Genomic DNA, 26,744 nt, shown 5'->3' with positions numbered 1-26,744 from the left:
GTATTTTTTCCTTTGGGAGTTTAACTTTTTTTAAATTTTATTTATGGGATGTGGGCATCACTGGCTAGGCCAGCATTTATTGCCCATCCCGATTTGCCCTTGAGAAAGTGGTGGTGAGTCGCCTTCTTGAACCGCTGCAGTGCATGTGCTGTAGGTACACCCGCAGTGCTGTTAGGGACAGAGCTCCAGGATTTTGACCCAGCAACAGTGAAGGAACAGCGATATATTTCCAAGTCAGGATGGTGAGTGGCTTGGCGGGTGGTGGTGTTCCCATGTGTCTGCTGTACTTGTCCTTTTAGGTGGTAACAGTTGTGGGTTTGGAAGGTGCTGTCTAAGGAGCCTTGGCGAATTCCTGCAGTGCATCTTGTAGATGGTACACACTGCTGCCACTGTGCATCGGTGGTGGAGGGAGTGGATGTTTGTGGACGTGATTGAAATACAAAAAAATGTTTCTCAGATTAAAAAAAAGTGGTAGATCACTGTTCATATCTATTGCTACCACCTTTACATCCAACTCCCAGAACTACCACGTGCAAAAGGAATCCAATGCCTCATGGCAGGAAGTTGTTTACGAAGTTTATTTTAAAAGTTTGCAAAGATTTCCTAAGTAAGTCACATGACAAACAATTAATAAATGAGGGAGAGATGGACAAAGAAAAAAAATCAAGCTCTGTGGTACACAGGTATTAAGGTTAAATCATATTTATAGATTTCTCAAGTTGATCTGCTGTACTGCAGTGTTAAGGATTTTTAAGATACTGTGGCTTGATTCCCGTCTTTCATTTACTCTCTATAATTGGAAATAATTGTCCTGAATTACTTTTATTCACGCTGTCAGGGTTCTTGACAGGCATTATAGTGATTTTCAATGATGCAATCTTTCATCTCTGATGTATCTTTGCAACCCATTGAGACTCTAGATCATGGAAGTTTCTGTGCTGCGAAAGGACAAAAGATTAGGCATACGTGCAAAGGCAATAAAGAGAACAAAGCTGCAGTTTGCATGACATGAATGAGGAACTTTCTGGTGATGTTATGAGCAAGATAAAGCAAGTTCTGAAAACTTCTGGCATGTATAACAAAACCTTTGCACCTTGCTGACCACTTACAGCTTCCCAGGTTAGTGCATTAGATAGAATTCTCATCAGACTCCTCCATAACCAAGAAAACTTGAGCTTTTTTTTTGTTATTGGTCCAATTGTAGCCACCATCAATAGAAATCAGGCCCATCTTGGGCTTCATTTTACTTCAGCTTGTGGACCGCCATGACTACTGCGACATGCTTAGGTCTCCAACAGGCAGCTCCTTTCATCGTAGCAAAGACTCAGGCAAAGCAAGTGTCCAGCACTCAAAGTGATTGTAGAGAAAGCTCAGTTATTTTAATGCAAAGGTGAGAAAATTATGCACGAAGAAAACTCGGCCTCTCACAGGAAAGCATTTATTAGTTTGATTTTCAGGGTAGCAGGAAGGGGACCCATTTATACATGGAGAGTCATTTTCAAGCTACCTGCATTAGTAGCCTTCCTAATGAGGATAGGTTATCCAAACTACCAGAAGTCTTGTATCCCAGTTGGGTATTTGGAGATTAAGTGTTTCAAAATGCGGTGACTGGCAGCCTAAGGGTTAACTATCACAGCTGATGATAGTCAGCAATATACAGAAACGTTTCTGACCAGCAATGATTAATAATGATTCCAGAAATAATGCTGCAACAAGTTCCACCCTACTATAATATCAATCCTTGTCCTAATCAGCCTTTAAAATTTAGGTTGTTAAGAACTGATTCTTTGAATCATTCATAATTGCATAGTGAAGTGCTCAAAATGCATAAATGAAGATTGCCAAGTCAACTACTGGAACCCTGCATGAGACATGAATACATATAATCCCATTTAAGTGAGGCACTGCAATGCTTTGTCAGTACCCCCGCACTCTCTTTGTTTTGGGATACAAAATCTCCCCACAGACAAGCTACAAGTTCCAGAAAGACATAATATGATGAGTTTGAGATGGTTTCACTTTAATACGTAGGTTGTGCAGTTTAGTTTTTTTTAAAAGGTATACTGCAATATTCTACTAAGGTCCTCAAAATAACCAAGGGAAGCTATTCGGCCCATCATGCTGAAACTGCCCATTCTCATCATTTCCTCTTTTAAACATTTAAAATTCTTACTTTCAAAATTTACCCATTTTAAGCTATTGGAAAATCAATTTCCAACCTGTTTTGTGAAGAAGCATTCCACATCCAAATAACTTCTGAATTAAAATAAAAATCTCAAAACTTTTCCCTTATATGATCTTGAAGTTATACCTTTTGGTAAATGGTTCACTGACCAGTTTTTCCATGTTTATGTCATCAAAACTCAATTCTGAACATCTCTCATTAAATCTTCTCTATTCGATTTTCATTAGTGACCAAAGCAAAGTTAAAGGTTAATCTGTTAAAAACAATGTTGTCTTCAAATTATTACTCACTTTTGTTTTAACACTTGCAAACAATGGAGAAACTATATTCCAGATTTCGTCACTTCAAAACATAGTTATGCTACACTTTGTAAAATGGAAGGTTACTATAAACATATTCCACTGATGCTCACGATATAAATGCCCTCTGAACAAGTGGAAATAAGAGTCAACCACATTGCTGTAGGTCTGGAGTCGCATGTAAGGACAGCAGATTTCCTTCTCTAAAGGACATTAGTGAACCAGATGGGTTTTTACAACAATCGACAATGGTGTCATGGCCATCATTAGATTTTAAATACAGATTTTTATTGAATCCAAATTTCACCAACTGCTGTGGCAGGATTCGAACCCAGGTCCCCCAGAGCATTGCCCTGGGTCTCTGGATTATTAGTCCAGCAACAAAATAACACTACACCGTCGCCTCCCCGCAAGTGGTGGAGGTTGAAGACTGATCAAGTATCAAGGTGAAGCTTAAAACGGATTTGAAGATGAGAAGAGGATCTTGAACTTAATTTACTACAGCACAGGGAACTAGTGCAACTTGTCAAGGATGCCAATGATAGATTTGCAGGACTTGTGTGTGATAAAGTTCAGGATTAGTTGAAGTTTGTGAAGAATAGGGAAATGGATGCCGGGTAGGAAATCCTCAAAGAAATCAACCTGAAAGCAATATATGCAGAGAATTGGGTTTTGCATTAGTAGGGAAGAAAAAGGGCATAAAGCCAAGAATGTTCCATAAATGCAAAAGTGCATGCTCTTTGTACTCGTTGTGACATTATCAGCTCACTTTCACAACCTGCCACACAAAAATACAAAAACTCCTATGTGCAAGGGTAAGTCTTAACTTATGGCAAATGTTAAAAGCCCCACTACAATAAAATCTGAGCCAATGGCTGAGAGTCCAAGGTTGAAACACAAATACAACTCAGGTGATTGTGGGAGGGAAGATTATGAGGAGATACAGTGACTCCATCAGGGTTGGTATGAATGAAATGATACGATACAAGACCTTTCTGCTGGAGGCAGCTTTTACTATATCTTAAAAGACATTTCAAATAACTTAATTTATTTTTCAAACATGGATGCAGTAGCTTGTTTTGCAAATATTTTCTATTTTCATATGTTTGGGAACGTATCAGGAGTAGACCATTCAGTCCATGTTCCTCCATCCATTTAGATCATGAGCTGATCTACACATTAAGCCAATTACATTTTTATCAGGCAAGCGTATTATCAATCTCAATTTTGAGATTTTCAATTAACACCCAGCCACAGCTTTTTGGGGGAACAGAGTTCCAGATTTCAACTACCTTTTGTGTGAAGAAGTACACCCGACATCACCAATGAATAGCCTAGCTCTATAAGGTTATGCCCCTGACTCCCACACCAGAGGAAATAGTTTTCTATCAAATAGTCATCTGGTAGTACAGAACTTGGGTATTGCTGAACAAAGAGCTTTTCATCTTGCAGTTATCAGGACACTCGCAAGAATACCAATACAATTTACATTTACATATAATTTATACTTTACGTGAAGAGAGTGCTGATTGGTTGGCAAGTGGTGTTGCCATGAAGAATGCACGACTGATGGTGGCTGACAGTTAACTGTCAAGCATTGTTTTAAATTTAAATTTGGCAGCTTGACCCTGATTGGTCAAGGCATTGCCCTGAGGAATACGCATACATTGTGCCTGTTTCAGTTAAACAAAATAAGTGACAGCCATTCGCTGACTCATTCCTCAGGGCAATGCCTTGACCAATCAGGGTTAAGTTGCCTGGTTTAAAACAATTCTTGGCAGTTAACTGTCAGTCACCATCAGTGGTGCATTCTTTACGTCTGCTCCTCTGTCTTATAGTTTTATCTGAGATAGACAGATTTTTAATCAGTAAGGGAATCAAGGGTTATGGGGAAAAGGCAGGAAAGTGGAGTTGAGGGTTATCAGATCAGCCATGATCTCATTGATTGGCAGAGCAGACTCAAAGAGCCGAATGGCCTACTTCTGCTCCTACGTCTTATGGTCACGCCACTTGCCAACCAATCAGCACTCTCTTCACATACAGTATAAATTGTTGTCTTCCCCTTATATTGGTATTCTTGTGAATGTCCTTATGAGTGCAAAGTGAAAAGCTTAGATATGTCTTTTTTCAGCAATACTCAAGTTTCCTATCAATTATTTAACCATCTTAAACACCTCAAATAGGTTACTCCTTAAATCTCTACTCATGGGAACACAAGTATGTTAACCAGTGTGTTATCGGAGGAAATTAAACCCCATTAGGAAAACATTTCCTCTGATTGATCGGTGTAGTGAAATCATAAACCAACATCACAACCTACACAGAAGGGACTGACAAAATCAGCTTAATCCAGTACCAAACATTTCATCTCATTTCTGCTTAACTGAATGTCTTTTCCTCAGATGCTTTTCGGTCTCAGTCTATAACTATTTATTTGAATATTAGAAGAATGTTAATTATAGAGCAGACGATTCAATAGTAAAACAAAATAACAGACTGTTATAGAGCAACACTGAAGAAACCTTTTCAAGATTAACAAGATAATTAAACTGTAATATTCTGGTACGTCATCCCAGAAGCTTTTTAAATTTTAATATCTATCTAAATTTGAAACAGTTCCTTTTAGAGCTCTTGTAACAAACGTTTATTCCTCTGTACTTGCAAGGCAAAACATGAACAGAAACAGCAGCAAATTAGTAAAACCAGGAGAAGAATTAATAGTTCTCAGTTGCTATGTTTGCACAAGGAACTAATTCTAATCAGTGCTGGAACAACCTTCCATACTTATTTTCCCTTTATATGCAGTGATCACACAGGAAGAAGCCAAAATGGCAGCGTGATGTGCATTTATTTTTTTTGTAATAAAATCACCATTTGCACAGTGAGAATCTCTAACCCACCCGTGCTACAAAAAAGGAACAGGTTTACATCTGTGGACAGTGCTTGTACTTTCTTTTAAAAGTCATATTTGCATGCTATATTACTACATGCAAGACACAGCTTGTAAAAAGTCAAGCTAAAACACTTCTTCCACCTACAAACTCTACCTTGCGCCTGAATCACTTTTAAGACGAGAGTTCAATTTTTTGATCTGTTATTGTTCGATCCAGAGGGAGAAATTAGAGATAACTAACTCCTTCAGCTGTGTTGAGGTCTACTCCTCATTACCAACAGCTGAAAACTTTTGATGCTTTTTGTTTGAAAAGAATCAACCAACCTCAAAGCACTTGGTCTAAAGCAAATAGGGGGCTGTAGTCCTTTCACCATTTCTGTGTTACAGCTATTATGCAAAAAGTATAAAACACTGCCTTTATGCTGCCAAGCCACAACTACTCTTCTTACATCAAAGCATTTTCACCACAAGGGTTTTTTCTTCCAAATTTATTCATTCCCAAAACAGAAGACAACGATTCATACACCCTAATTACATCTAATTATCAATTCTTTTTTCTGTGACCAACTTCAGCCAGAGCTATTTATTACTTGCATTTCTCACACCCTCCCCCATGCCTTTTGCAAGACAGCTAACATAATGGCAAGTTCTTTGGCGGACAATTATTATTTCTTTTATGGTCTGTTATAAAGGTTCTACCTGCATTAAATAATTATTCTATTATTAGTTTCAACAGAAAATGCATGTTAAATATGGGGACCTCCTGGTTAATTTGACAGTTCCCCATAGTGTTGCTGCTTAGAGGCAGTGGAAACGACCTCTCCTGTGGGGCTTCTCCTCATGCTTTCTTTTCATGATCTAAATGAGACGTTTATTGGATTAGGGTTCTTCTCTGCAGACCTCCGAGGTGGCCTGTAACAAAGAACTTAAAAATCCCAATGACTATACTAATTGCCCTGGGATTAAAAACAGAAAACTTGATTCGGCATTACATCAGTACACCAAAAACAGAGGAAATTTATTGGTTTCATTATGGGCCCTGATCCTTTCAACTAGAGTGGGAGCTAGTGGGCAAGGCATGGTAATAGTTAGACTTTCATTAGAAATTTAAACAATAGACAATTGACATGGGCCTAATTGTGTGATGCCAAATAAGCCTCACATACTTTTGAAGTGAGGAGAAAAGGCATATTCTTAAAAAAATTGAGGCAAAAATAGGTGGCAAAGATTCAGGGTTTTGCATGAACAGCCAAGAATTAAATTGACGTCAGTGGGCAGACTCTGCACTGCAAAGTCAATTGATAAGCAAATACATCGGCAGCGGATTAACCCTAGTACTCAGCTCAGGTGACAGCCGCACAGGGGTCACAGTACTGACCTCACAGGTTGGTCTTTGGGTCATTGTAGCCTATAAAAGGCTGTTGTAGTGTCAAAGTCTTATAAGGCTGCAATCTGACAACTCAATTTAAGCTTCCAGGCAGATGACTCGAAGAGGATGGTTAATTGCTCATGCCATTCGCTATTGGAAAGATGCCTGTTAATGGAACAGAGGTGTCCAAGTTAAAAAATACTAAGCAGCATCAATCTGTCAGATGCGGGAGAATAAAATAAAAAAGCAGCTTAGAAGAAAAGTTGTTTAACATCTCAGTATCCATTAGCTATGTACTATGTGATCAGAACACCTCATAGTATCTATTAGAAATGACCTTATACAAAATTAAATGTTTTAAAAGCTCAACAGTGACAACAGAGGTCATTGTTCTGCTATACAAAGCAACTGCTATATTTGTTCATGATGGTAAAGGCTTCACAGCTGTCACATCATAAGACTCTCAATTCTAACTGTCCACAATAAGACCACTACTTTGTGACTTCTGAAGTTACCTTGCGCTTTCAACATAGTTGATTGTTTTGGCAACACAGCGCGTTACCAAACTGAAGTCAAAAGAAGAAACATTCAAATATATAATATATAAAAGCAAAGAACTGCGGATGTTGGAAATCCAAAACAAAAACAAAAATATATTTCACCCCTTTTCTATTTTTACTTAGTTCTGTTGAAGGGTCATGAGGACTCAAAACGTCAAATGTGCTCCTCTCCACCGATGCTGCCAGACCTGCTGAGTTTTTCCAGGTATTTTTGTTGAAGAAACATTCAAATTTAGTTTTATTTGAGCATTTGGCTTTACTTATTAATAAAAAGGACCAACTGAAAGACAGGAAAATTTAAGGTTCTTGATTTTATTCTGTTGCTAGGTTAGCTCCATTTGTCTCATTTGAAAACCTTGGTCCTTGGGGTTGAGTAGTCAAGTGTGAAGCAGGGCCTTTTCATCCGAGTTTGAACCCAAATGTGAGTGATTCAAAATTAATGTAATTTTTTAAAAAATCATCTGGAATGAAAAGTATTAAGTAAATTGTAAGGAGAAAGCAATTCAGTTTAGAGTCGCTGGTTTCCAAAAACAGATGCTGGTAAAGAAATGGAGGTGACATTATGAGGAACTGCGCAACATCATGGTGGCATTGCACACCAAAGGAACACAGTTTAACAGAATATAGGAACACAAAGGCGAGTTTTTCCCACACTTGTCATGAAAAGGCATCTTGATGGGAAGCACTGAGCAAGTTATGAGATACAGCCTGCAAGCATTCTCTGCAATGGATTGCCAGGAGTAAACTCCCAAAGGGTGGAGACAAATTAACCCAGTTTTCCCCTTTCATCCAGAATTGTGGCATTTTATTCCTGCACACCTTTCACTCAGTTTCATGAAAGGAAAGACAAAACTTGTCCAAGGAAGTAGTCAAGCTTGAGAAATCCATGATGATTTTGAAGCTACAACACAGTAAAAGCAAGTATGTTTCTTCTGTTCCCTGTCCCCAATTACATATATAAAGAAATGTATCAATCTGTTCTGACAAGTGGAAACTGAAGTCAACGTGTACCAACTCTATCTATTTTTGGCATACACAGCACAACTGTATTTTTTTTAATTCTTTCATGGAATGTGTGGGCGTCACTTTCAAGGTGATACCCATCCCTTGAACCGAGTGGCTTGCTCGACCATTTCAGACAGCAATTAATCGTCAACCACATTGCTGTGGGTCTGGAGTCACATACAGGCCAGACCAGGTAAGGACGGCAGATTTCATTCCCTGAAGGACATTAGTGAACCAGGTGGTTTTTTACAACAATTGATGACAGCTTCATGGTCACCAACTAAAGGAAGGCGGTGGCGTAATGGTGTTGTCACTGGACTGGTAATCCAGAGACCCATGGTAATGCTCTGGGAAGTAAAAAACAGAAAATGCTTGAAAAACTCAGCCGTTCTTTCCACAGCATCTGTGGAGAGAGAAACAAAGTTAACATTTCGAGTCCACATGACACTTCTTCAGAGCTAAAGAGGGATAGAAAGATGATGGATTTTATACCGATTAAGAGGGGTGGAGCAGGTGGAGCAAAATAGAAGGGCAGGGATCGGTGGGAGCTCAGGAGAGATTTGACAAAAGATGTCATGGACAGAAGACAAAGGGAGTGTTAATGATAGTGCTAAAGACTAAAGAAGGTGCTGACAGTGGCAGAAAGGTAAGATAGCAGAAGGTGTTAACAGCAGAACAAGGTCAGCACTCTGTGAAAGCAAAACATAAGAACAAGTGACAGATGGCCCTGTTCCGGGGGAGGGGGGGTAGTTGCAGAAAAAAATTGGATTAATAAAGGGGGTCAAGATGGAGGACTGTTCATGGTCTGAAGTTGAACTCAAATGTTAAGGCCAGAAGGGCATAAAGTGCCTAATCTGAAGATGAGTTGCTGTTCCTCCGGTTTGCGTTGGGCCTCATTAGAACATTGCAGTAGGCCAAGGACAGACATGTGGGCATGAGAGCAGGGTGGTGTGTTGAAATGGCAAGCGACAGGAAGGTCTGGGTCATTTTTGCAGACTGAGCGAAGGTATTCTACAAAGCAAAACTCAGCCCTGCCAACCCTGTCAAGTTCTCCTTACTAACATCTGGGGGCTTGTGCCAAAATTGGGAGAGCTGTCTCACAGAGTCAAGCAACAGCCTGACATCGTCTGTAAGGTATGATTCCATGAGTACGACTATGTCCCCAGACACCACCATCACCATCCCTGGGTATATCCTGTCCCACCGGAATGTCAGGCTCAGAAGAGGTGGTGGCACAGTGGTATACAGTCAGGAGGGAGTTGCCCTAGGAATCCTCAACATTGACTGTGGCCACCATGAAGTCTCAATGCATCAGGACAACATGGGCAAAGAAAACTCCTCATTACCATGCACAGTCCCCCTCTGCTGATGAATCAGTGCTTCTCCAAGTTGAACACCACTTGGAAGAAACACAGAGGGTGGCAAGGGCACAAAATGTACTCTGGGTGGCGGGGGGGACTTCAATGTCCTTCACCAAAAGTGGCTCGGGAGCACCACCACAGACCGAGCTGGCCGAGTCCTAAAGGACGAAGCTGTTAGGCTGGATCAGTGGCAGGTGGTGAAGGAACCAAAAAGAGGGAAAAACATACTTGATCTCATGCTCACCAACCTGCCTGTTCCAGGTGCATCTGTCCATGACAGTATCAGCAGGAGTGACCACCACACAGTCCTTGTGGAGACGAAGTCCCGTCTTCACATTGAGGATGTCCTCCATCATGTTGTGTGGCACTACCATCGTGCTAAATAGGATAGATTTCAAATAGATCTAGGCATTCATCCACGAGGCACTGTGAGCCATCAGCAGCAGCAGAATTGTACTCAACCACAATCTGTAACCTCATGGCCCAGCATATCCCCCACTCTACCATTCCCAACAAGCAGGGGGATCAAACCTGGCTCAATGAAGAGTGCAGGGGGGCATGCCAGGAGCAGCACCAGGCATACCTAAAAATGAGGTGTCAACTTGGTGAAGCTACAACACAAGACTACTTGCATGCCAAACAGCAGAAGCAGCAAGCGATAGATAGGGCTAGGCGATTCCACAACCAACGGATCAGATCTAAGCTCTGCAGTCCTGCCATATTCAGTTGTGAATGGTGGTGGACAATTAAACGACTCACTGGAGGAGGTGGCTCCACAAATATCCCCATCCTCAATGATGGGGAGTTAGCACATCAGTGCAAAAGATAAGGCTGAAGCATTTGCAACAATCTTCAGCAAGTAGTGCTGAGTGGACGATCCATCTTGGCCTCCTCCAGGGGTCCCCAGCATCACAGATGCCAGTCTTCAGCCAACTCAATTCACTCAAAGTGACATCAAGAAACGGTTGAAGGCACTGGATACTGCAAAGGCTATGGGCCCTGACAATATTCTGAAGACTTGTGCTCCTTGCCACATCCCTAGTCAAGCTGTTTCAGTACAGCTACAACACTGGAATCTATCCAGCAATGTGGACAATTGCCCAGGTATGTCCTGTACACAAAAAGCAGGACAAATGCAACCCGGCCAATTACCGCCCCATCAGTCTACTCTCGATCATCAGTAAAGTAATGGAAGGGGTCATCAACAGTGCTAACAAGCGGCACTTACTTACCAATAACCTGCTCACTGGTGCTCAGTTTGAGTTCCGCCAGGGCCACTCAGCTGCTGACCTCATTACAGTCTTGGTTGAAACATGGACAAAAGAGCTGAACTCCCAAGGTGAGGTGAGAGTGACTGCCCTTGACATCAAAGAAGCATTTGGCTGAGTGTGGCATCAAGGAGCCCTAACAAAACTGGAGTCAGCTGGAATCAAGGGGGAAAACTCTTCACTGGTTGGAGTCATACCTAGCACAAAGGAAGATGGTTGTGTTTGTTGAAGGTCAATCATCTCAGTTCCACTATAGGAGTTCCTCAGGGTAGGGTCCTAGTCCAACCATCAGCTGCTTCATCAATGACCTTCTTTCCATCATAAGATCAGAAGTGGGGATATTCGCTGATGATTGCACAATGTTCAGCATCAATCACGACTCCTCAGATACTGAAGCAGTCCATGTCCAAATGCAGCAAGCCCTGACCAATATCCAGATTTGGGCTGACAAAGGGCAAGTAACATTTGTGCCACACAAGTGCCAGGCAATGACCATTTCCAACAAGAGAGAATCTAACCATCGCCCCTTGGCATTCAATGGTATTATCATTGCTTGATCCCCCATTATCAATATCCTGAGTGTTACCATTGACCAGAAACTGAACTGGACTAGCTATATAAATACAGTGGCTACAAGAGCAGGTCAGAGGCTAGGAATCCTGCAGCAAGTAACTCATTTCCTGATTCCCCAAAGCCTGCTCACCATCCACAAGGCACAAGTCAGGAGTGTGATGGAATTCTCTCCACTTGCCTGGATGAGTGCAGCTCCAGCAACACTCAGGAAGCTTGACACTATTCAGGACAAATCAGTCCGCTTGACTGGCACCTCATCCATAAAATTTCACTCCCTCCACAACCGATGCACAGTGGCAGCTGGGTGTACCATCTACAAGATGCACTGCAGGAACTCACCAAGGCTCCTTAGAGAGCACCTTCCAAACACACGACCCCTACCATCTAGATGAACAAGGGCAGCAGACACATGGGAACACAACTACCTGGAATTTCCCCTCCAAGCCACGGACCACCCTGACTTGGAAATATAGCGCCGTTCCTTCACTGTCGCCGGGTTAAAATCCTGGAATTGCCTCCTTAACAGCACCTGTGGGTGTACCTACACCACATGGACTGCAGCGGTTAAAGAAGGCAGCTCACCACCACCTTCTCAAGGGCAATTAGGGATGGGCAATAAATGCTGACCTAGCCAACGATGCCCACATCCCATAAAATGAGTTTTTTTACAAATTAGCTTTCAATTCCAGATTTTATTAATTGAATTTAAATTCCACCAAGTGCCGTGGTGCGATTTGTACCCGTGCCCCCAGAGGATTAGTTGGACTTCTGAACTACCAGTCTAGTGACATTACCACTACACAACCACCTCCCCTCCTAAGTATCTGTTATGTAGAATTTATAGCACAGAAACAGACCATTGTTCCAATTGGTCTGTACCAGTATTTATATTTTCCAATAAAACTACCTCTTCCCATCTTTTCCCACTGAAGTCCACAATTCCCTTTGCTCTCAAGTGTGCTTCAAGCCTCTCCTTAAAATACATCAGTGCTACCTGCTTCAACCATTCCATGAGGCATCAAGTTCCACATTCTCACCATTCTGTAATAAAGATCCGTCAAAATTATTTGTCTGCTAGTAACAATCTTTTATTTATGTTCCCTGGTTCTGGACTCACACAAATGGAAATATTGCCTCTACGTCCACCCTATTGAACCCCCTAGAATTTTAAAAATACCTCTATCAGGTCTCCTCTTAATGTTCTCTTTTGCAGAACCCCAGATAGCTCAATCTTTCCCATAATTTCATCCTTTCAATTCTGAAAAAATGCTTGCACATCTTTATTCCACACACACTCGTGTTTAAATATCACTTTTGTAGAAAGGAGAGCATAACTGTTCACAGTATTCCATGTTATCTACCTGACTTAGGCATTATCTCCTTGTTTTTGTGTTTATATATCTAGAAATGAACCCTGCTACTTTGTTTGCACTCTTTATGGCCTTATCTTGTGTTGCTACTTTTAGTGATTCATGTATCTGTGTTCTCAGGTATCTACCCAATTTGGATTTTGATCTTCCCAAGAAGAGTGGTCTTTATTTCTTCGATCAAAGCGTACCACACTTTGCCATACAGAATTTTATATAATTTATCCACCATTCTGGTAATGTTTATAATCCCTGACTATGTCTTCCTGCAGTTTGATAGTCTTCCATATTATTAGCAATACCCACCAATTTGATATCATCTACAAGTTTTGACACCATTCCTACAATTCATAAGTCTAAATTATTTAGGTAAATGGTGAGTGGAAAGAGGTGGATGGATGGGGGGGAAAAAAAAACAATGAATTTTTCCAAAAGATGACCCAAAAAAACCTGTTATAAACATTTCTGCCAGAATAAGGGTCAGGAAGCCTGCGGACACCAACCCACAGCTATAGTTTTTGTGCTAGCTTGCAGGTTCTGCTCTCCTTGTATCCACAATCAATAAAATGTAGCAATCTGTATACACAATGAATAAGAGTCAAACTGTTCAGCAGATACAAATGTTCTTTCAGCACAAAAAAACACATTAGATTTAGAGTTATGCCTGTCCTGGTCATTCAACAAAAAATAAACTACAAAATTCTGTTTCTCTTCACCGTTCTGGGATTTAAGATCCTTCTGAATATAATGTCTTAACAGGAACTATTACATAAATCCATTAAGCCATCAAGAGGGTTAACCATTTCTCCGATAATCACGCCAAACCCACTCATCAGTCTGCGCTTAAAAGAATAGTTGTCTCCAACATCCGTTGGAACAGAATGAATATCCTTAAGCAAGTGGCACAAAGGAAACACCGATTCAAAATTCCATTCAGATGCATTTCTACACCAGTAAGTAAATTACTTCTCTCCCTGACATCACACCTGCAATATTCTTCAACATAATGCCCTTGCCCATTCGTCTTTTTTTTTAAAATTGCCCGTGGCAGTCACAGAGTTAAGAAAAAACAAGCTATCGAGTTGCTGTGTGCCCACTCAAAAATCTAAGGGCCTGTCATTGTTCAATTCTCCTTTTCGAACAGCAATTCCATTAGCAGCATTGGTGGAGTAATTATTAGTAGCATTCTCCTTGAAGATAAGATCAAAGGAACCTGTGTAAACCCTGATTATCAATATTACAGTCAGAAAGAGAAAACATCAAAACATGACTTTCTTTACCTTCAGGACAGCAATGAATGGCACAAAGTTAGCCCTCTGAAGCCCATTTTTATAGAGGTCTGAAAGAAAAAATTGGCATTAGCTTTGCTACTTAGCTTGATAATTGCATTTCTTCTTTCACTTTGGCAAATATACCCCCCAACAATAGCAGATAATAGCAAGACCAAAGATACAAAATTGATTCCTGCTCAAGCAATATATAGAGTTCTTTATATTGATCAGTGATAGTTATGACGTGAACTAGAGTGTGAACAACAGCAGAAAGTCCGCAGGCCCTCTGAAGTAAAAAGATCAATGCTGGAGCCTGTGTGTCACGAGTCATTTTTGAAATGGAGAAATAAAGCCTTTTTACTTTTATAAAAAGGATCTTAACCAACTGGTACTGCCACTTTTCAAACACAGTTTGAACAAAATACCTTTAAATCAAGTTAAAATAAACAGGTTCAAGTTATACATATAAGACAACTTTTATGGTTAATAAATGTTTAGAGGCATTCGTGAACGGTTGTTGGAACATCTGCCTCTTCAGCTCTGAGTGTTGGATTTCTTTTAAACAAAACAAAGCTTAATGGCAAGAACCAGGCTTTCAACTGCACACATCGCGAGCATCCTCTTTTTTACTGAAGTGTTGTAACTCTGATATAAATAACAATGCAGCTCAGAACTGTAGGCCATTAATGCTATTTGAATGCTTCAATAAAAATTGCTGGGCTACCCCACCCCCAACTACAATATCACCTGGTTAAAAAAAGTGAACCAGAGCTCGGTCTCAGGCAGTGCATTCCAAACCTTAACCACCGTGTGGAAAAAGTTAAAAGCTACTGCGGATGGTGGAAATCCAAAACAAAAACAGAATTACCTGGAAAAACTCAGCAGGTCTGGCAGCATCGGTGGAGAAGAAATCAGTTAACGTTTCGAGTCCTCATGACCTTTCGGCAGAACTGAGTATAGTCCCTTTCTCCTAACTATACTCAGTTCTGGCGAAGGGTCATGAGGACTCGAAACGTTAACTGATTTCTTCTCCACCGATGCTGCCAGACCTGCTGAGTTTTTCCAGGTAATTCTGTTTTTGTGTGGAAAAAGTTCTCTCATATCGCTTTTGCTTCCTTTGTCAATTACTTTAAATCTGTGCCCTCTCATTCTCGATCCTTTCACTAGTGGGAACAGTTTCTCTTTATCGGCTCTGACCAGATGCCTCATGATTTTGAGTACCTCTATCATACCTCCCCCCAGCCTTCTCTTCTCCAAGGAAAAAAGTCCTAACTTCTCCAATCTATCTTCATAGTTGAAATTCCTCATCCTTGGAACCATTCTCGTAAATCTTTTCTGTATCCTTTCTAATGCTTTCACATCCTTCCGAAAGTGCAGTGTCCAGAACTGGATACAATACTTAGCTGAGGCTGAACTAGTGTCTTATACAAGTTCAACATAACCTCCTTGCTCTGTACTCTTTTCTCCTATTAATGGTATGCTTTATTAGCTGCTTTCTCAACCTGTTTTTCTACCTTCAATGACTTATGCACATATACACTCAGGTCCCTCTGCTCCTGCACCCCCTTTTGAATTGTACCCTTTATCTTATATTGTCTTTTCATATTCTTCCTACCAAAATGAATCACTTCACATTTCTGCGCACACTTTATCTGCCTCCTGTCTGCCCATTCCATCATCTTGTCTATGTCTTATTGAAGACACTATCCTCCTCACAGGTCACAATGCTTCCAAGTTTCATATCTGCAAACTTTGAAATTGTGCCCTGTACACCAAGGTCTAGGTCATTAACATACATCAGGAAAAGCAAAGGTTCCAACACAGAGCAACCCCACTACAAACCTTCCTCCAACTAAAAAACATCCATTAGCCACGACTCTCTGTTTCCTGTCACTCAGTCAATTTCATATCCATGTTGCTACTGTCCCTTTTATTCCATGAGCTATAACTTTGCTCCTGAGTCTGTTGAGTGTCACTGTAACAAATGCCTTTTGAAAGCCTATATACACAATATCAACAGCATTCCCCTCATCAACCCTTTCTGTTACCTCCTCAAAAAACTCGAGCAAGTTAAACACAATTTTCCCTTAAGAAATGCATGAACCAAGCTCAAACCCTGGTCTCATGTTTAATGCCCAGTACCTGCTTCATTAATCTCATTCTGAAGAGTGATTGGCCTTAGTGCTATAATATTTTTTTGGGGTAGGTGGGGTGGGGGGTGGGGGGATGCTAGTGGTGGTGGTGATGGCTGGGAGAAAGAGAACAGCAGAAAATTAGCCAGGGTTCCTACTAAAATATCCATCATCCCCTGCTGGAAAGTGCGAATGTCTGGTGAGGATTGGATTGCTCTCATCTGTGGTATCCACTGTGGGCAAATAGCCTGTAATACTTACATATGAAGAATAGCATTTGTAGGACTGTATACCAGCAAGGAATCAACATCCTCACAAGACAAGAGAAAATAGGTAGAAAAAGGAAGAAAATTCTAACTATTAAATTTTCATGGACATAAGTATTTGCCAGTAGCTTCACTAAAAATGGATGATGCATTAATTTTTACAATGCTTTAAAATACATGGTTTAAGTTACATCACAAGGGAAAAAACCAAATTCTGTCCCAGTTGTTGCCCAGTACATCCTGCTCAAAGTGTGGTTCTGTGGTGTCAGGGCAACAGGATCAGCTGCAATGGCCTACACTGTTTAGTAGCCTGCCAAGATTCGCTGTCCATCTCACACGATTAATGGGTACTTGAGGCAAGGCACTGAAGGACCATCAACACTTGTGCAACTGTATGCTAACAATGAAGTCACCATGTTCAAGAAAGGAGGACAAGAGCGCTAGCTGGAAGTAGCTGCAGAGTAGGAGGGGCCATGACCAGTGATGCAGAGCAGAAGAGAATGGAGACTGCACAGCGGAATTAAGTCTGGCACAAGGGTGTCTGCAGACTGGGAAGAGATCTGGCTTTGTAACTGCAGCTTTAAATCGGATAATAAATATGTACATTTTTAAAAGTGCCTTGAAGATCCATTGTTAAGCGGAGCCAATACATGGACACCAGATTACATAGTTTAAATACACAGCTTCCTTCAGGGCTGGATTATGCTGATACATCTACAAGCCATTAAGACCATACAGAAAGCCAAGACTCCAGGTCCTAACAATTTCCTGCAAATACTTCATTAAAATATTTATGGCCAGAACTGATCGTCTTTCACTGGAGCAACTCTTGGAATGCTGACCATCAATTCTATCAATGGTGCAGGTGCTCCAATAATTAAGGCAGGCAAGGATTCCCAAAATTATACTTCCTAGAGTTAACTTACTCTTAAAGGTCTACGTCCATAAATTGAGACATGTTGCCAAAATTTTATGAAACTTGTTCACCAAGGTTGGATAAAGTTTATATGTGGGAGGAAGTCTTAACAGCTCTCGGATGCTATTCAGATACAAGTCTGCCTGGGAAACACCCTCCAATTTTCCCTCCCGCCCTCCCCAACTCACCTTTGACAAGCAGCCTGCCAATGTTTAGCACCCCTCTCCCCTCATTAAATCACAAGATTACAACAGAACAGCATGATGGAATCAAATCTACGCTTAATGTATTTGTTAATGTGTGCATTAATACTCAACTACAGTGATACTAAGATTACCATAATCATTTAAACAATTTCATACTGGTCTTACCTTCAGGTGGTCTGTTGGACGTGGCAACAACAATAACACCATTTTGAAATAGATTTTCAAAAAGCTGCTTCAGTATCATGGCATCAGCAATATCTGTGACCTTACAAAACAGAAATAAAGCTATAATTTGTGATCTCGATTCACTTTCACATATGTAACTGGATATGAAGCATCCTATTTTCAAATGTAACAGGACAAATTTAAGTCTTTCAGGCACAAACTAACTTTTCATTACTGAATTAGTTATTTCATAAAAGGATGCTCAAAAGCTTCTGTGCTATCTACAATTGAAAGATTAAAAATGAAACCTATTGAAACATATATAAAATGAGAACCAGTAATTAACACAGTAAATATGAATTATGTATTACAAAACTGAATGCAGTAATATGGGCTATATAAATCATGCATGTTCAATCATGAGTAAGTAAAGCTGATCACAATACCAATACTGTGGAATCTGAATTACGAACTACCCAGTTGACTGGAGGGACTGTATATTGCCAGCAAAATTGTTCATTGTTCCCGTGAACATAACAGCGTACAGTAAATTAAAATATCCACATTAGCCACAGTTACTAAAAAAGGAATTTAAAATTAACTTAAACAGCTAGAAAATTGAAAATTCTCAAAAGTTTTTCAAATTTTTTGAATACAAAAATTGCAAAATATTTGCACTTTTGAAGCTCAATAATATATTTTCAAAAAATCATGAGTCCTCACATATTCTATTTATACAAAAATAATTTGGCTGGATTCTTAATTAAAATACTTCATTTTCTCCATGACTAAGGCAGCTTTTCCAACCCGCAAAATGAGACACCACAGAGGGACACACCCTGAGATAATATGAAAAAGTGTCCAAAATTCTGCTAGGACAAATAACTCATTGGAACTTCAATTTTAAATTGTTCGAGTTGTAAATGAATAGGAAGCATGTTGGGAATCAGTTTGTTCTGCTGTTACTTTCTACCACTTTTAAATAAAAGTAAAATCAGAAAGTGCTGAAAAAACCTCAGCAGGTCTTGCAGTTTCAGTGGAGGAAGAAAGATGGTCGATGACTTTTCATCTGCCACCTGCTGCATTATTGAGGCACAGATGTCTACACATTGAATCTCAATGAGAAACAGGTAGAAGAAACCTGAACAGAAACAGCCCCCTGTTGAAAGCCTTTCATACCCTCCCGCCTCACCTCCATCTCAATCGTCTTCTAGCAGCTTGCCCTGTTCTGCCTGGCCACTGCTACCAGTCATGCTCTACTGCAAAAAGGAAAGCCAATGAGAGCATAGGAACAGGAGGGCGGCTTTTGGCTCTTGGGCCTGTTGTGCCATACAATGGCATCATGGCTGATCTGCAACATAACTTCATTTACCTGCAGAGATAAAAGCAAAAAACTGCGGATGCTGGAAATCCAAAATAAAAACAAAAACAGAAATACCTGGAAAAACTCAGCAGGTCTGGCAGCATCGGTGGAGAAGAGCACAGTTGACGTTTCGAGTCCTCATGACCCTTCAACAGAACCTTTTACCTTCATTTACCTGCCTTTGTCCCATCTCTCTTAATAATTTTGGATAACAAAATTCTGTCAATCTCAGATTAAAAATTTAAAACTGATCTAGCATTAATTGTCATTTGCACAAGAGAGTTCCAAACTTATATTATCCTTTATGTTTAGAAGTCTTTCCTAATTGCACTCCTGAACGATCTGGGTCTTTTTTTTTTAATTCTTTCATGGGGTGGGCTTCACTGGCTGGGCCATCATTTATTACCCATCCCTAACTGCCCTTGGGAAGGTGGTGGTGAACTGCCTTCTTGAGCCACTGCAGGCCATATGTTGTCAGAACATCTACAATGCTGTTAGGGAGAGGGTTCCAGGATTTTGAACGAGCAACAGTGAAGGAACGGTGGTATAGTTCCATGTCTGGATCGTGTGTCGCTTGGAAGGGAACTTGCAGGTTGTGGTGTTCCCATGCATCTGCTGCCATTGTCATTCTAGGTGGTATTCAGGGGGTTGGAAGGTGCTGTCGAAGGAGCTTTGGCAAGTTGCTGCAGTGCATCTTGTAGATGATACACACAGCCACCGATATGTGTTGGTGATGGAAGGAGTGGATGTTGAAGGTAGCGGCTGGAGTGCCAATCAAGTGGGTGCTTTGTCCTGGACAGTGTCGAGCTCCTCGAGGTTTGTTGGAGCTGCACTCATCCAGGCAAGTGGAGAGTATTCCATTACACTCCTGACTTGCACCTTGTAGATGGTGGACAGGCTTTGGGAAGTCAGGTGGTGAGTTTCTCTCCGCAGAATTCCCAGCCTCTGATTTACTCTCGTAGCCACAGCATTTACATGGTTAGTCCAGTTCAGTTTCTGGTCAATGGTTATCCCCCAGATGGTTAGATTCTCTCTTGTTGGAGATGGTCATTGCCTGGCACTTGTGTAGTGCAAATGTTACTTGCCACTTATCAGCCCAAAGCTTGAATATTGTCCAGGTCTTGCTGCATTTGGACATGGACTGCTTCAGCATCTGAGGAGTTGCGAATGGTGCTGAACATTGCGCAATCATCAGTGAACATCCCCAGTTCTGACCCTATGATGGAGGGAAGGTCATTGATGAAGCAGCTGAAGATAGTTGCGTTTAGGACACAACCCTGCGGAACTCCTGCAGTGATGTCCTGGGAGTGAAATGATTGACCTTGAACAACTACAGCCATCTTCCTTTGTGCTAGGTATGACTCCAACCAATGGAGAGTTTTCCCCCTGATTCCCATTGACTCCAGTCTTGCTAGGGCTCCTTGATGCCACACTCAGTCAAATGTTGCCTTGATGCCAAGGGCAATCACTCTGACCTCACCTCTGGAGTTCAGCTCTTTTGTCCATGTTTGGATTAAGGCTGTAATGAGGTCAGGAGCCAAGTGGTCCAGCTTGCAAGTGGTTCTGTGCTGTAGCTTCACCAGGTTGACACCTCTGCTCTGAAGAAATCATATGGACTCAAAACGTTAACTCTGTTTTTCTCTCCACAGATGCTGTTAGACCTGCTGAGTTTTTCCAGCAATTTTGTTTTTGTTTCAGATTTCCAGCATTCACAGTGTTTTGCTTTTAAGACACCTCACTTTTAGGTATGCCCTCCTGCATTCTTCATTGAACCAGGGTTAATCCCCAGCTTGATGGTAATCCTAGAGTAGGGAATGTGTTGGGCCATGAGGTTACAGATTGTGGTTGGAGATTGTTGCTGTTGATGGCCCATAGCACCTCATGGATGCCCAGTTTGAGTTGCTAGGTCTATTGGAAATATATCTCATTTAGCATGGTGGTATTGCCATACAATACAATGTAGTGTTCCCTCCATGTTAAGATGGGACTTCATTTCCACAAGGAATGTGTAGTGGAAATTGGTCATGGACAGATGCATCTGCAAGATGTAGACTGGTGCGGACGAGGTCAAGTAAGTTTTTCCCTCTTGTTTGTTGCCTCACAAGCTGCCGCAGACCCAGTCTAGCAGCTATGTCCTTTAGGACTCAGCTAGCTTGGTCCATAATGGTGCTACTGAGCCACTCTTGGTGATAGATATTGAAGTCTCCCAACCAGAGAACATTCAATTCCTTTGCCACCCTCTGTGCTTCTTCCAATTTCTTTCAATATGGAGGAATACTGATTTGTCAGCTGAGGGTGGTGGGTGGTAATCCATGCTCATGCTTGACCTGATGCCATGAGACTTCATGGGATCAGGAGTCAATGTTGAGCACTATCAGGGCAACCCCCTCCCGACTGTATACCACTGTGCCGCCACTTCTGCCTTGCCAGTGATGTCTGGAACATTATCTGTAAGGTAAGATTCCATGAGTATGGCTATTGCTTGACTAGTCTGTTGGACAGCTCTCCCAATTTTAGCACAAGCCCCCAGATGTTAGCAAGGAGGACTTTGCAGGGTCAATAGGGCTGGGTAAGCCGTTGTGATTTCCGGTGCCCAGATCAATGTCCAGTGATCCCTCTGTTTTCATTCCTTATTGACTCTTCAGCAGCAGTTTGACACACCCGAGTGGCTTGCTAGGCCATTTCAGAGGGCAGTTAGGAGTCAACCACACTGCTGTGGACCTGGGGTCACAGGTAGGCCAGCAGGTTAGGATGCCAAATTTCCCTTCTCGAACTAGTGAACTAGAAGGGCTTTTACAACAACTGACAATCACCATTACTTTTGATGCCAGATTTATTAATTGAATTCAAAGTCCACAAGCTGCCATGGTGTGATTTGAGCCCATGTTCCCACAGCATTAGCCTGGGACTCTTGATCGCTAGTCCAGTGACATTATCATTATGCAACCGCCTCCCCTTAAGACTATGCTTCCTAGTCCTAGACTTCCAACCAGTAGAATTAAAGAAAAACTATCTATTCCCCTTCATATCTTGAATTACCTCTTAATCTACTAAATTTCAGTGAATACAACCCAATGTGCCATTGCTCCTTGCAATTTAACCATTGGAGATCAGGTATTATTCTGGTAAATCTATACTGGACTCCCTCAACTTTGGTGCCGAGAACTGCTCACAGTATTCCAGGTGTAATCAGAAGAACACATGAAATAGGTGCAAGACTAGAACATGTGGCCCACGAGACTGCTCTGCCATTCAGTAAGATCATGGCTGACTTGATCTTGGCCTCAAGTCCACTTTCCTGCCTGTTCCCAATAACCTTTGACTCCAAAGTTCAAAAGTCTGTCACTCTCAGCAATGAATATATTCAATGACCCATCTGTGGAGTAGAGAATTCCAAACATTCACGACCATTGAAAGAAGAAATTCCTCGTCTTCTTCTTAAGTAGACGTCCCCCTTATTCTGAAACTATGCCCCTTAGTTCATTACTCCATTAAGGGAAACATCCTCTCAGCATCTACCCTGTCAATTCCCCCACAGAATTTTATGTTTCAATAAGACCACCTCCCATTCTCTAAACTCCAATGAGCATGGGCTCAAATCGCTCAACCTTTTCTCACAAGGCAACCCTTTCACCCCAGGAATCAATGTAGTGAACCACCTCCAAATCATGTATGTCTATCCTTAAATAAAAAGACCAAAATTGTAAGTAGTTCTCTAGGTGTGATCTCATCAATACCCTGCATGATTGCAACAAGGCTTCCCTACTTTTATACTCCATTTTCCTCTCAATAAACGCCAACATTCTATTTGCCTTCCTAATTAATGTGTTGTACCTGCATGTAACTTTGTGCTCCATGTGCGAGGACACTCAAATCCTTCTGTACCGCAGTATTCTGTAGTCTCTCACCATTTAAATAATATTTCTTTTCTATTTTTCCTACCAAAATGGACAACCTCACATTTCCCACATTATACTCCTTCTGCCAAAGTTTGTGCCCAATCGTTGAACCTATCTACATTCTTTGCAGAGACTTGTGCCCTCCTGCAAACTGCAGCTGAATCTGGTGAGTGAGGGAGATTTAAGGGTTAATTTCTGTCTAAAGTCTAGTTTATTTTCTTTAATTTAGCAATCAACTCAAAATTACTCCTTCAGTTAAGAGAAGTTGCATTTATTTCAGTCTTAAACAGGGTATGGGGTGTCAGCTGTGGCTCAGTTCATAGCACCCTCGCCTTTGAATCAGAGGGTTGTGGGTTCATGTCCCACTCCCGGAAACCAAGAACTGTGATTGTACTCGATAGAGTTGCAATCTGTGACTGTTGATAACTCGAAAGAATTTTTTAAACAGGGTATACAAACTCAGAGCAGCTGCAGAAAGTTAATTAGGTAGCTAGCTTAAACTGGTTTCCAGAAGCTTGAATTAGTTGTTTTTCAGAAAATATAAAAACAGGGGTTCTTCAGTGCCATGTGATCTACAGTGAGGGCACAGAGTATCAAGCTGAGAGTTTAATGACTGAGGGAGTTTGGTGAGGAAGGCATTCCTTTCTTTTTCTACCTTTTTTTTGTGTCCAGTAGTAGGCTCTTACTTCAGCACAGGGGAAGAAGCTGATTGGTGAGTAACTGGTAAGTTATTCTAATTGTAATAAATAGTTTTTAGAATTATGCTCAGCTGAGTGGAATGCAGACCCTATGGTATGTAGGAAGTCCTGGATGCACCATGTGTCCTAGATGAACACATCTGCAGGGAGTGTCACTGGTTGCAGAAGATTGAGCTCCAGGTTTTGGAACTCAAGTAGTGGCTGGCGTCACTGTGGTGCATCCACAAGGCAGAGAACTATGCAGATAGCATATTTTGGGAGGTGGTCACACTGCAGGTTAGGACTGTGCAGGCAGAGAGGAAGTGTGTGACTGCCAGCCAGTCTAAGAGAACCAGGCAGGTAGTACAGGAGACCCCCCGAGTCTATCTTCCTTGCTAATTGGTTTTCCATTTTGAATACTGGTGAGGGCAATGGTTCCTCTGGGGAGTGCAGCAGCAGTCAATTCTGTGGCAACACAGGTGGCTCAGCTTCACAGGATGGGAGGAAGAAGAGTGGAAGAACAATATTGAAGTGGATTCGATAGTTAGGGAATCAGATAGGTGTTTCTGCAGCTGTAAATGTGACTCCAGGATGGTGTGTTGCCTCCCTGGTGCCAGGGTCAAGGATGTAACAGAGCGGCTTCAATACATCCTTCTGAGTGAGGGTGAACAGACAAAGGTTGTGGCCCACATTGGTATTAATGACAAAGGTAGGAAGAGGGATGAGGTCCCAAAAGCAGACTTTAGGGAGTTGGGAAGCAATTAAAACACAGGGCCTCAAAAGCAGTAATCTCAGGATTACTCCCAGTATCATGTGCTAGTGAGCATCAGCATTGAGCGATTGAACACGTGGCTGAAGAATTGGTGTAGGAGGGAGGGCATCAGGTTCTGAGGCATTGGGCCCGGTTCTGGGGGCAGGTGAAACCTGTATAAGATGGATGGGTTACATCTTAACAGGACGGGGACTAATATCCTCGCTGAGAGACATGCTAGTGCTGTTGGGGAGGGTGTAAACTAACTTATCAGTGGGGTGAGAACCTGAGGAGTAGCTCAAATTAGAAGGAAGTAAAGCTGGTAACGGGGATCAGAAAAGTAGCAAGTGAAATTAGTAGGCAGGCAAAACGAAGGCGAGCATCAACTAGGCTTAGAATGGGGAATAAATGTTAAAAAGGCAAAGGCCGGGATTTTCTGTGCCTGCTGGTGTCGGGCGTGTTTGGTAGCGTGAGCGGACAATATGGCGCGGTCGGTTTCCTGCCAGCGTGAAACCAGTGATCGTCCGCTCAGCCGGCCAATGGTGGGCCGCATTCCCCGCCATTGGACATCAGGAACCTCATTGCAAGATATCAGCACGTCATAATTAGGCCTGCCTGCCAGACCCCCCCAGGCTGCTGGATCGTCTGTTCACGTCAGTGGGAAAACACGCCGACATAAGCGATGTGCACATGGTGGGCTGCACTTCGCTCGGCACTTCAAGGTTTGTTTGCCGACCTTACTTCGGACAGCACTCTCAGTCATCAGCGCCAGGCTTCATAGACAGCACCACATCACTTTTAGGGGGGCTCATGGTAGGTCTCTACCTACCAGATCAGGCATATGTGGGCGGATTTTCAATGGCTTCTAGGGCTTGTTTGGCGAAGTGGGAGAGGTGGCCTCTGTACAGTGGAAGGAGGCTGCAGGACAAGGGCTGTACAGTGGAAGGAGGGTAACCCAGGGTGTGTATGAGGGGCACATGTTGGTCCATACATGTGGCCTCAAAATGGTGATGCCTGAGGAGATAAGGCAAGATGGATATGTGAGGGTACGTGTGAGAGAATGGGTGATGATGTCTCATGAGATGGCAGTGAGTGAGATGCCAGTGAATGTGTGATGGATTTGAGTGTGTGAATTTAGAGTGCTAAGATGGTTGCCATCCCCTGGCTGCAAGGATGAGATCATTCATCCTCTGTCTGCATTGGATGGCCAACCTCTTCTGTGTAACATTGGCACTGATCACCACTGCCATCGCCCACCAAGCCATAGTGGTAATGTTGCTGCCCCTCTTGCGGCCAGAGCGAGGACAGGAGACATCACAGCAGGCCTCCACAGTGTCCAAAGGGCACTAGAGGGCTGCAGTCTTCCTGCCCTTTGGGGCCAAGTCTTCTTAGTTGCAGTCACGGGCTGGATGCACTGAGCATAGCTGTACTTTAAACGGTGGTGCCTGGAGTGAAGCAGCGGCGAGGTGATGGCATGGCAGGTGAATTGGAGCCCGCCTGCCATGGAAAAGGCATAAATAATATGTCAGGTTTGAGATGATATGGCGTGAAAACCCGCCATTGCGGCCGGTGGGTAAAACGCCATTTTACCTGCCCGCTACCGCTATTAGTGCGAATCTGGGATGATTCCATCCAAAGTTAAGAACACTCCACCTGAATGCATGCAGCATTGACAACAAGGTAGATGAAGTAAATGGGTATGATCTAATTGTCATTATGGAAACCTGGCTATAGGGTGACCAAGACTGGGAATTGAATATTCAAGGATATTTGACATTTGGGAAGGACGGACAAAAAGGAAAAGGAGGTAGTGATGCGCTGATAACAAGGGATGGGATCAGAACATTACTAAGAGAGGATCTCAGATCGGAACAACAAAATACGGAATCTGTTTCGGTGGAGCTAAGAAACAACAAACATTAGTAGTTGTTCAACAACAGTAGTGGTGATGTGGTGCATGGTATTAATCAGGAAATTAGAGGAGCATGTAGCATGGTATCATGAAGTCATCATGGGTGACTTCAACCTGCATGTAGACTGGGTAAATCTAATGAGCACTAATACTAAGGAGGACAAGTTTCTGGAGTGTGTTAGGGATGGTTTTCTAGAACAGTATGTAGAGGAACCAACTAGAGAACAGGCTATTTTAGATCTAGTATTATGTAATGAGAAAGGGCTAATTAATAATCTTCTTGTAAAATAACCTTTAGGGATGAGT

The 26,744-nt window shown here is 42.0% G+C and overlaps 1 protein-coding gene across 3 annotated transcripts in view; it reads right to left on the bottom strand.

Annotated features, from left to right (window-relative positions):
• The window catches only part of LOC144680956 (AFG1-like ATPase), a 168,036-nt gene that overhangs the window by 58,569 nt on the left and 82,723 nt on the right, over positions 1 to 26,744 (bottom strand). For all 3 annotated transcript variants that reach the window (XM_078542534.1, XM_078542535.1, XM_078542537.1), the window contains 2 exons: positions 17,837 to 17,936; positions 14,161 to 14,219 (listed from right to left, as the gene is read on the bottom strand). In XM_078542534.1, coding sequence (XP_078398660.1) covers positions 14,161 to 14,219; positions 17,837 to 17,936 — 159 coding nt within the window. The remainder of the gene's footprint in view (positions 1 to 14,160; positions 14,220 to 17,836; positions 17,937 to 26,744) is intronic.

Source organism: Cetorhinus maximus, chromosome 5, assembly GCF_964194155.1.
Source record: "Cetorhinus maximus chromosome 5, sCetMax3.hap1.1, whole genome shotgun sequence".
Lineage (NCBI taxonomy): Eukaryota > Metazoa > Chordata > Chondrichthyes > Lamniformes > Cetorhinidae > Cetorhinus > Cetorhinus maximus.
The sequence above is the reverse complement of the archived record's forward strand: the minus strand, read 5'-3'. Positions and strand labels throughout refer to the sequence as shown.